The following is a 12406-nucleotide window of genomic DNA, read 5'->3' as shown; positions in this document are numbered from 1 at the left end:
GTGTAATTCCAATCCAAACCCAAAGGTCTGAGAGTCAGGGAAGCCAATGGTATAAGTCCCAGTCTAAGCCTGAAGGCCCAAGAATCAGCAACACTGATGTTCCAGGGCAGTGATAATGTCCAGGGCCTGTGGGGCTCCTGGATATAAGCCCTTTCTGTGTCTTCCATTTCTTTGATTATAAGAAACAGCCTTCGTTCAGTCTTCCTGACCTTCCCTGAGTTCCAATGGGCAGATTCAAGTAGTTAACTAGGGAATGGAGGGGATGTGAGGCCAGGGAGAAAAAGTCAAGAGCAGCCTTGGGGCAAAGTCCTGTTTTCCCATCAGTGGATACACACAAAAATATCTTTGAGCTATTCTGCAGATACTGAAGCCCCCTCCAGGTGGAAGGAGTTAATGATTAATGGTGGTATGCTGCCCACAAGCACAAAGACCCCAGACCAGTTAGACCTGAAGGCAGACTCCCACTTACTTCACCACCAACCCGTCAGAAGAATGTCCACGGACTGATCACACCCTCTTTGAACAACTACTATAAAACTTCTCACTATCCTCCCCAAGTGGGGACACATGGTTTAAGGGCATTCGCCCACTGTGTCCCCCTTTGCCTGGCAAAGCAATAAAGCTATCCTTTTCTACTTCACCCAAAACTCTGTCTCCAAGTTGTGATTCACCACCAGTGTACCGAGAAGCTGAGCTTTCAGCATCAGCAGGAGATGTCCCATCTCAAGTAGGGAGTGAATCAGCCCTTTTGCCACCTTTTTGTTCTATTCAGGGTGATGCCCACCCAAACTGTGAGGTGATCTTGTTTTACTCAGTCTACTGACTCAAATGCTAATTTCTTCTAGAAATACCCTCACAGACACACCCAGAAAAAATGTCTTATCAGCTATCTGGGCATCTCTTAGCCAGTCAAGTTGACACATCAACTTAACCATCACACCTCCCATGAGGCAGGATAAGTGACTTTATCCTTATATACAGATGGTGATACTGAGACAAAGAAAACTTAAGTGTAATACAATTGGACCAGTGACACCACAGTCCAGTAACAAACTAGTGGTGGTACCTAGTCTTCAAAGTGAACCTGTGTACTGCAGGGTATGCAGAAGCAGCATTAGGCATTACTAATTGCCTCTGCCAACTCAGGCAAGGTGGAGATTGCTTAGTTTTCACATACAACTATTTAACCTAGGTAATAGAAACTGGTTCTCTCTCTCACCAAATCAGACAGTGACAGTGTTTTTCCATTCTCCTGAAGGAAAAACAAAACCAACATAATGAAACAAAAGACACACTCCCTGAAGGTGCCAGCCTCCTTCTGCTGAACACATCTATGACGGGTACCCCTGAGCTGCCTTCTGGAACACAAGGCTGCACCATCTTTTGAGGCGAACAAGCTAACAGCCAGTCTTTAAAAGTGAGTAGCTGAAGACAGCTCAAATTCCAAACCCAGAGAACATATTCCAGGGTGTCATTTACTGGGAAAGTGTGATATCGTTGTTCATCACCTAAATGCTAAACTTCTAAAGTAGTTATTAGCACACTGAAAAATTATGTTTACAAGACAATTTCAAATAAGTTAAAATGTTATGTAATATTCAGCGCATGCAACAAATGTTTCACTTTTTGAATTAAAGGAAGAGGTATATAATCCTTATTGATAAGGAAATTATCTTTCCCACATCCCCACTACACAAATATTGAATAAATATTTGAAAAGTTTTGACTTGAAGGGACCTTGTATTATTGGCTTTACCAGCAACAGTCACACCTCTCATTTAATCCTGAGAAGAATATTCTGGTAGCTTTGTATTCTATCCACATCTATATAAAACCTTGTATGAAAAAATCAGGTATAGACCAAAGGTTGGCAAACCTTTTAGAGTCTTTGTTACAACTACTCAACTCTACTGTTGTAGTGGAAAAGGAACCCTAAACAATATGTAAGTGAATAGACGTGGCTGTTATGATTAAACTTTATTTTTGAAAAAAAAAAAAAAAAAAGAAGCACGGGGCCGGCTTTTTCTCATGAGCTGTAGTGTGCTGACCCATGGTACACATGGATTCTTGGATGAGTTTATGTCAGTGAAACTTGAAATGCAGGTGGGTAGCTAGTCTGTCAAATCCCTAAGTGTACCACTGATATTTGGCAATGCTTATATGCATCTTTGACATACATGTTTGGTTGTCATTTAGAATAATATCATAGCTCAGTTGGTAAAGAATCTGCCTGCAATGCAGGAGACCCCAGTTCGATTCCTGGACCAGGAAGATACCCTGGAGAAGGGATAGGCTACCCACTCCAGTACTCTTGGGCTTCCCTGGTAGCTCAGCTGGTAAAGAATCTGCCTGCAATGCGGGAGACCTGGGTTCAATCTCTGGGTTGGGAAGATCCTCTGGATAAGGGAAAGGCTACCCACTCCAGTATTCTGGCCTGGAAAATTCCATGGACTGTATAGTCCACAGGGTCACAAAGGGTTGGACACGACTGAGTGACTTTCACTTGGTGATTCAAATAAATCCCGAAGAAGAAAATCCATTAAACCTAAGGCCAGTCTGCAATGATCTTCATATCAAGCTAACCTCCAGTGAGCAGATGAAAATACAGGTGATTTCTTTCTGTTTTTTTTTTTTTTTAACAAATTCTTCAATTAGATAATTATTCTTGAATATGGAAAGATATATTTATTGCCAGCTTTCAAACCATATTTTCCATCCCAGAGAAGGCAGTGATGGTGTCTCCTACAGAGGAACAGAGGGATGGATTCAAGCTGGCTGTCAAGGGGCCAGATAGATAGATTTAGTTTCATAATTCTAGAAGTTTTGTTCTTTTTTTAATTCAAAAAGAAATACCGTTCCTGTGTTTCATCACCATAGTATAGGGAGAAATAAAACTGTGGACCCAGCCACTGCTGAGTTCAAATCCTGGCTTTACCATTTACTGGTTTATCACTTTGGGTTAAGACATCTAATACCTCAGGGCCTTAGTTACTTCGTATATAAAATAGTTTTTTTCTTAATGGTAAAGATGAAAAGTAATAACAATTATATTGTAGAATATACAAATATTATTAATAAGACTATGCTTAGTTCATAGTTGGTACTTAAACTCTGCCTCCTGTTGCTGCCTCTGGTTCATGTTTACATGGTAGAAACATGATAAAACATTCTCTATCTTCCTAATCCCCTTTACACATGAAAAATCTACAGCCTTGAGTTCTGCGTGGTACAGAATTTGGGGTCAAAAGATTAAGATATGGTTATGGTTCTCTTACTCATCTATTTTGTCATTTTGGAAGATCATGGAACCAGACAGTTAAAAAGAATTTTATATCATCCTTAAAATCTCACACAGGTCTAGGGCTCTTTTCCATCTACAAAATGAAATAATCTGTGGTGCAAATACATAATATCTAAAAATAACTTCAAGCCACTTTAAAATAAAGAAATAAAAAATAACAGAGTGCACTTCGTTGCTATGGGAAACAAATTCTGCAGTCTCAGAGCAGTAGTAAATTAAAACATCTCAAGGCACCCTAAGCAATTAGTTCTATGACCCAGATAAATGCATTGGATTTTAGAGCCACCAGGGACTTCAGAATGTTTCAACTGCTTGCAACAAGGGCCTCTCACCCCTAGGCAGGTAGAGAAATATGCATGGGTAGGGAGGGAGCATATTTTGGCTCCTTTACTAAGTTGTAACTGACATACAATAAAATGTACAGTTTGTTAGTTCTCACATATGTGTATACCTATGAAACCACCACCAGAATCAAGAAACTGAATTCATCCATCACTTTGTGGGAAGGGTTTTGATCATTATAGTAATGAGATATTACTGGCATGGCCTGGGGATGACAAATGTTCAGTCTTGCACAAAGAATTAGCTCATCTAAAAAAAGTCAAAAGCACATTTGTTGAGAAATACTGGGACCAATCCCTTTGCTAAACTAAAGAAGAAACTGAGCCCAGATGAGGAAACTGAGGCAAGACATCCCCAATGTGAGTTTCTTATTTTCATGTAAATGCATCTGGAGCATATATGTTCTTTTAAAATTATTATTATTGGAGTAATAATTATCTTTCCAATTATTATTGGAATATAGTTGCTCCAGAAAAACATCTACTTCTGACTATGCTAAAGGCTTTGACTGTGTGGATCACAAAAAACTGTGGAAAATTCTTCAAGAGATAGGAATACCAGACCACCTTGCCTGCCTCCTGAGAAGCCTGTATGCAGCTCAAGAAGCAACAGTTAGAACTGGACATGGAACAATGGACTGGTTCAAAACTGGGAAAGGAGTACATCAAGGCTGTGTATTGTCACCCTGCTTATTTAACTTATATGCAGAGTACATCATATGAAATGCCAGGCTTGATGAAGCACAAGTAGGAATCAAGACTGCTGGGAGAAATATCAATAATCGCAGATACACAGATGACATCGCCCTTATGACAGAAACGAACTAAAGAGCCCCTTAATGAGAGTGAAAGAGGAGAGTAATAAAGCTGGCTTAAAACTCAATGCCCCAAAAATAAAGATTATGGCATCCAGTCCCATCACTTAGTGGCAAATAGATGGGGAAACAATGGAAACAGTGACAGACTTTATTTTCTTGGGCTCCAAAATCACTGCAGATGGTGACTGCAGCCATGAAATTAAAAGACGCTTGCTCCTTGGAAGAAAAGCTATGACAAACCTAGGCAGAATATTAAAAAGCAGAGACGTTACTTGGCTGACAAAGGTCCATATAGTCAAAGCTACGGTTGTTCCAGTAGTCAGGTATGAATGTGCAAGTTGGACCATAAAGAGGACTGAGTGCCGAAGAATTGATGCTTTTGAACTGTGGTGTTGGAGAAGACTGTTGAGAGTCTCATGGACTGCAAGGAGATCAAACCAGTCAATACTAAAGGAAATCAGTCCTGAATATTCATTGGAGGGACTGATACTGAAGCTGAAGCTCCAATATTTAGGCCACCTGATGTGAAGAGCTGACTCATTGGAAAAGACCCTGATGCTGGGAAAGATTGAAGGCAGGAGGAGAAGGGGACGACAGAGGACAAGATGGTTGGATGGCATCAGTGACTCAATGGACATGAGTTTAAGCAAGCTCCGGGAGATGGTGAAGGACAGGGAAGCCTGGCGTGCTGCAGTCCATGGGGTTATAGAGTCGGACACGACTAACTGACTGACTGAACAACAATAGTTGCTTTACACTGATGTGTCAGTTGTGGCTATAGAGTAAAGTGAATTAGATATATACATAATCCTTCTTTTTTGGATTTCTGTCCTGTTTAGTTCACCACAGAGCACCAAATAGAGTTCCTTGTACTGTGTGTTCTTTAAACAAGCAATACAGTATTTGCTTAAATTTTAGTCTGAATCAAATGTTTCATGTCATATTGACATTTAAAAGCTATATAAACTCTGAATGATATATTTGAATGTGACAGTGGACTCTTCTCAATAGGATCAGTTAGCTGGGTGCTCCCTTCCCCAGAGACGTGCGTGTCATTCAGTGGCTGCTGCTGCTTTCTTGGGATACAGAGCTAAGGTCAAAGACGCAAAATCCAGGTAGGTACAACTTTGGTTCTCTATTCCTGAAGAAAAAAATCTCATTTTGTCTTAATCATAAAAATGCAGTATGCTTATGATAAACTGTCCATGAACAAAAGGAATCAAAACACTCAGAAGGGCCTGAAAACAGTGTTAGTTGCTCAGCTGTGTCCGACTCTTTGCAACCCCATGGCCTGTAGCCTCTGTCCATGGAATTCTCCAGGCAAGACTACTGGAGTGGGTAGCCATTTCCTTCTCCAGGAGATCTTCCTGACCCAGGAATCGAACCTGGATCGTCCACACTGCAGGCAGATTCTTGACAGTCTAAGCCACCAGAGAAGCCCCCTAAAAGTGTCTATGAAGATGAACCTATTTGCAGGGCAAGAATAGAGATGCAGATGTAGAGAACGGACACGTGGACGCGGGGAGAAGGGAAGGGGGGACGGATTGGGAAACCGGGATTGACATGTATACACCAGCACGTGTGAAACAGCTAGCTAGCGGGAACCCACTGCAGAGCACAGGACGCTCAGCTCAGCGCTCTGTGATGACCTAGATGGGTGGCGGCGGGTGCGCGGGAGGGGATGTATGTATACAGATAGTTGATAAACTTTACTGTACAGTAGAAAGTAACAAAACATTGGTAAAGCAATTATACTCCAATTTAAAAAACAATGCTGAGATGATAAATTTTAAAAGAATGAGGCTGTCTAGGTTTCTAGCTGACTTTCTTTTATTTATGTGCTCTGTTGTGACTACATGGACACACTCATCTAAAGGTTTTATTTCTAGGAAGTTGATGCCTGGACAGAGAAATAAATTTAAGTACCATTTCCCTGAAGATTTTTAAAGACAATGAAAACATGGAGAGGAAAAGTGTCACCCAATCATTCTCACTCAAGCCTAGCAATAATTGATAATAAAATTGGCTTATTTTAGAGAGAAACATTTACTTTAAAATAAATGACAAGTCAATCCTTATAGCCACAAAGACAATATAATTGCTTCCAAACCCCTAAGTTGAGTATCTATTTTCTTTCTTTGAAAAGTCCCGTCAGTGGTAGTGACATTTCCAGTTTAATAGTGAGTACTTCTCTTCTTATATTAACTGAGCATTAGACCTTTAAATTATTTGTTTTATTTTGGTATAGCATGCATAATATAAATCTGCCATCTTACACATTTTTAAACATATACTCATGTGGCATTATGTCCATTCACACTGTTGTGCAACCATCACTATCATCCATCTCAGATTTATTTAATTGATTTATCCCCCCAGTATGGGGCTTCCCAGGTGGCACTAGTGGTAAAAAAAAAACAAAAACAAAAACAAAAACTCAACTGCCAACACAGGAGACATTAAGAGATGAGAGTTTGATCCCTTGGTCGGGAAGATCCCTTGGAGGAGGGCATAGCAACCTACTCCAGTATTCTTGCCTGGGAAATCCTATGCACAGAGGAGCCTGGTGGGCTATAGTCTGTAAATTCACAAAGAATCAGACACAACTGAAGTGACTTGGCATGTTAGCATGCACATGATAAAGTTAGAGGTGACATGTAAGGGTAACTTGGGTGTCTTTTCAAATATGCTGTCAAAATAGGGGAACTCCCTTAAGTTTTCTGGAGGAGAGTTAAAAGAGGAAACACATGAGAATATTCAGATAGCAGAACCAACTACGGGTTCCCCAACTCATTTCTTAAATTAGGGCTACAGCAAAAACTTGGCACCATCTGCTGCGTCTCAGGTGCCCTCTTTTTCTAAAGCTATGCAGACATCACTCTGTGATTACTGTACTCCTTCCCACTGAATTTCAAAGTCTTTCTCCATACGGTCTTTCAGGCATTATTACAACTAATTAATTACAGCTGACCCATAGGATGAACTCTATTTACCATCTGCTATAAAAATGCAAGCCATGTTAAAAAAAAATGCAAGCCATTTAATGCAACCAAAAGTAATAATTACTTGGATTACTTTTGGGCACACCAAAGGTCCAACATGAGCATCAGCACATAATGTACACATGCACCAGCAGAAAAGTCTTCAATATGGGGATGTCACAAGAAAGGTTCCTCAGCATGGAAATCATCACAATAAACAATGTTCTTACCTGGGTAGGAACACACTTTCCACCACATAAAAATCTTGCATGAGAACATCTCGGTCTGGCTTGGAGGTGAGATTACCCACTGTGTATCCTATTCCCAGCTGAATAGCACCCTTGATGGCAGATGATGCAGTCTGCAGGGAAAACAAGGATTTCAGCGTTAGCCTCGATAGTCGGGACCTTGTTCAATATCACAAGTACCAAAAACAGGAGAGTGAGGTTAGATTTCCTCTCTTGTTCCTAAGCAACAAGGAAGCTAGGTTTAGAAAGATGACAGGATGCTTCTTTTGATGGAGAATCCTTTCCAAACATCAAGGACCCTTCCTTCCATGAAATTATTTTGGTGGTTATCTAAGGTCAAATTACCATCCAAAATCTCCATCTTTCTTTTATTAAGAACTGAGAAACTTTCAATACATAGCATCGTAATTTCTACCAAAGGATAATCGGCATAGTCACATTTTTCAAAAATCGGAAGTTCTATAACATAACTATCGATCAGGAAGAGTATTTTGGCTTCAGAAGAAATGAGAGAGTAAAAAATAATTTCAGCCTTTGGAATACATAAAATTTAATTTGAAAATTGCTTACAAGGGTCCATAATCAAAATTTCCTTCACTGATCTATAATAAAACACAGTTTTGGAACCTCAATATTTCAAATTTACTGCTTTTCTAATATTATTCCACAGTTAAACTGACATAATGTTAACTTGGAGGAATGACATATATATTTGTGTGTGTGTACACGTGTGCATGTATATATAAACAAGTTTTAACTTATTTAACATAATAGGAGAAATAGAATAACTTAATTTAGGAAAATCAGAATACATTCTTCTTAATGGTGCAAGTGTGGCATGTTTTTTTACGCCTTGCAATGTTTAATATAGTACCCACTGGGACAGAAGAGCCTGGCAGGTTACAGCCTACTGGTTGCATAGAGTCTGACACAACAGAGCGATTATCACTTTCACTCAGACAGTGGGAACTACATAAATACTTAAATCACTGGTTCTCAGCCAGGGGCATCTGACATTGGAGACATTTTTTAGTTGTCACAGAAGGCAATGGCAACCCACTCCAGTGCTCTTGCCTGGAGGATCCCATGGACAGGGGAGCCTGGTGGGCTGCAGTCCATGGGGTTGCTGGGAGTCGGGCACGACTGAGCGACTTCACTTTCACTTTTCACTTTCATGCATTGGAGAAGGAAATGGCAACCCATTCCAGTATTCTTGCCTGGAGAATCCCAGGGACAGAGGAGCCTAGTGGGCTGCCATCTATAGGGTCGCACAGAGTCGGACACGACTGAAGTGACTTAGCAGCAGCAGCAGCAGCAACCAGTGGTGGTAGAGCTACTGGCATCTAGTGGGTAGAGGTCAGGAATGCTGTTACAACATCCTACAATGCACAGGACAGCTTCTCATAACAACAAATTATCAAGCCCCAAACATCAGTGCTGAGGCTGAGAAACCATGCCTTAAAATGAATGTAATGAAGATCACCTGCTTAATAAAAAAATATTCTTTTTGAGATAACATTTTCACTTAGTAAGTCCAAGACCCATCTCCATCTTCCCAGATGCTGCTTTTTCAAAAAGTTTTCTTAATGCTTTTAACATCAAAAAATATCTCTCTTCTTGAAAAATGTATCCTCTTGATTTCTATGCTAGAACACAGTCCTGTGTCCATGTCTACCTTTTCTAATGGTCTCTCATTTCTTCACTAAATTCTCATATTTTGTTTGCTATAATTGCTGTGTCCCTAAAAGTTGGATCCTTGATTCTCAAATTTCCTTAGTTATGCAGATGATCAATCTATTCCTAAGGGTTTCAAATCCTGGCTCCATGGATATGATTCTCAGAACCTACTTGGACACTATTTTATCATCACAAACACAGTACACGTGGCACCAAACCATTACCTTACAACCAACCCCCCTACCTCCAAGCCTGGTGTTCCTCTCCCTAAGCTCTGTAATCCTGTCACTGAAGGGTGAGCCCCAAGCAAACCACACCTTGCGCAGGGCTGGGTCCCCAGGAAATATTTGCTGACTGGGCCTGAAATGGTCACGATCATTCATACGGCTCAGTCACTCCCACTATACAATCAGTAACCCTCACTATCCCATGGAGTCATCATTCAATCGCCCTGCTCATTTCACTGCAAATGTTACATCAGCCTTAGTGTGAGGACAGCTATAATATCTATCCCCTTCTGTGCAGTTAAGAGAAACATCCTGGGGCTTTTCTTCTTTACCTATGCCTTTTTACTCACGATCCCAGAGCAGCAAGATGGCAAAAGACTGAGAGTCAAGCCCAAATAGTGCAACTAGTGCTTCAAAAACAAAAAGCTGCTATTTTAATCTTCCCACTGCGAGCTCAGCAATGCCACCAGTTGGCATCAGTGACCTTTTGTACCGATAGCTCTGACTTCTGAAGGCTGAAATGAATTTTTCTCATTTAAACCTCACATAAAAACTCAAAAGGTTTCTCTTCTCCTATCCATCACACAGGGCAAAATGGGACAGGACGTGACATCAGCATTTTCCAGAAGACACCTACAGTCTGAAACTTTCCATTCCAGATCTGTCAACAGACGCACACACTCTCAAACTATTTTTCCTTCCCTTTATCATACACCTGACTCTGCTTCCAGAAATATCTGTATTTCTGCTTAATTCAGTAATTTAGTGTGCTTCTTGGACTGGAACACATGTGAAACATGGAATGCCCAATTCCTTGTTAGCCACCCTTCTGTCTTATCCCAGAGAAGGCAATGGCACCCCACTCCAGTACTCTTGCCTGGAAAATCCCATGGACAGAGGAGCCTGGTAGGCTGCGGTCCATGGGGTCGCTAAGAGTCGGACACGACTGAGCATCTTCACATTCACTTTTCACTTTCATGCATTGGAGAAGGAAATGGCACCCCACTCCAGTGTTCTTGCCTGGAGAATCCCAGGGACGGGGGAGCCTGGTGGGCTGCTGTCTATGGGGTCGCACAGAGTTGGACATGACTGAAGCGACTCAGCAGCAGCAGTCTTATCCCATTCCCAGCAACAGAAGGTGGTCAAAGTTGTAGCAGTCTATATCTGGTATTTGCAAACTTTAGAAAGTCTGAGAGTCACTGGGTCATTTGTTGAAACAGACCAAAAGCACAGCTATGGAGACCGCAAGAAGGTCAGCGCTTGCCAGGGGGTTGAGGAGGGAGGCAGAGCAGGCAGGGTTTTCAGGGTAGGGAAAACACCCTGCACAAGTCCTCTCTGATGGTGTGTCGTGCATGCTCCTTCATGTCTCTGTGCGACCCCGTGGACTGTAGCCCGCCAGGCTCCCCTGTCCCTGGGATTCTCCAGGCAAGAACACTGGAGTGGGTCGCCATTTCCTTCTCCAGGGGCTCTTCCTGACCCAGAAGAGCTCTTCTCAAACCCACATCCCTTGAGTCTCCTGCATTGTCAGGCAGATTCTTTACCACTGAGCCACCTGGGAAGTCCACTTTTATGATAAATACACAATTACAAATTTGTCTAAACCCATAGAAGGTACTCCATCAAGAGTGAGCCGGAATATAAACTGTGGACTTTGGGTGATTATGATGTGTCCATGTAGGTTCATCAGTTGTAACAGTGAACCACTCTGGTGGGGGATGTTGACAATGGGCAGGCTGTGCATGTGTGGGTACAGGGGGTGATGGGAAATTTCTGTATCTTCCTCTCAATTTGTTTGTTAACCTACAACTGCTCTAAAGAACAAATCTTAAAAAAAATGTCAGCAAGCACTGAAAAACAAGAACCAAAGTGACTTATGGATTGCATCTCCAGAGTTTCTGACTCGGAAAGTCTGCAGTGAGGCTCAAAAATATGCTCTTGCTCTAAGGAGCATCAGGAAACTTTTTTTCCTATGGTATAAGATTGAATTTTGAGTTCCTGAAGGAATCAGATTTTGGAAAGAAGCTCATTGACATCTGTTTAAATTAAAAAAAAAAAAACAGACATAATAATACTATTACTTTCTTTTCATACTCCTTGACATTCAAGTGCTCTGAAGACAGAAATAAGAGAAGTCTTAATAAAAGTGAACTTTTTAATCAACTATTTGTGCCAGGGACTTGACATATGGATAACAATAATAATAATCACAATCAATCATAATTATGGCATATACTTAAAGAGCGTTTACTGAAAACACTCTATGAGGCAATCACTATTCTAAGTGCTTTCGGTTATATTAACTCTTCTATTCTCACAATAACCCTGTGAGGTAGGTACTATTATTATCTTCATTTTACTGACTCAAGTAGGTTTAGTTACTTACACGAGGTCACGCGGCTAGCAAAGAGGTGGAGCTGGGACTTGTACCTGGTAAGTCTGGCTCCACAGTCCAGATCCAGGTTATAAACAAGTACTCTGCTGCCTCTAAAATCAGAATCTCTAACCTCATTTAACCTTTTCAAGGACACCAAAAAGAGGGAGAATCACACCCATTTTACAGGTGGGCATTTAAAGCTCAGCAAGGTTATATGACTGCCTCTCTCACATTGTTAGCACATGGCAGAGTCTGCCTGCAAAGCCCATGCTGCTTCCCTGTCTCTTTTTTTCAAAATGAGTCTAGAATCAAAGTCAGAAGCTCTCTTTTAAGCCTGGCTGTTTGACCTCAGCAAAGGAAGCAGCTGTGTGGGAGCCATGCCTTTTGATGAAATAGGGATAAAATGTTTTATTTGCTACTAATCATACTCAGTCATGGG

General features: G+C 41.2%; 1 protein-coding gene across 1 annotated transcript in view; it reads right to left on the bottom strand.

Moving 5' to 3' along the window:
- The window catches only part of PIP5K1B (phosphatidylinositol-4-phosphate 5-kinase type 1 beta), a 232466-nt gene that overhangs the window by 176054 nt on the left and 44006 nt on the right, over window positions 1–12406 (bottom strand). Inside the window, exon 2 of the mRNA XM_052645045.1 lies at window positions 7672–7802. Within this exon, the coding sequence (XP_052501005.1) occupies window positions 7672–7802 (131 nt within the window). The remainder of the gene's footprint in view (window positions 1–7671; window positions 7803–12406) is intronic.

This window comes from Budorcas taxicolor, chromosome 8 (genome assembly GCF_023091745.1).
Source record: "Budorcas taxicolor isolate Tak-1 chromosome 8, Takin1.1, whole genome shotgun sequence".
Lineage (NCBI taxonomy): Eukaryota > Metazoa > Chordata > Mammalia > Artiodactyla > Bovidae > Budorcas > Budorcas taxicolor.
Note: the sequence above shows the minus strand (reverse complement) of the source record. Positions and strands in the feature narration are given on the sequence as shown.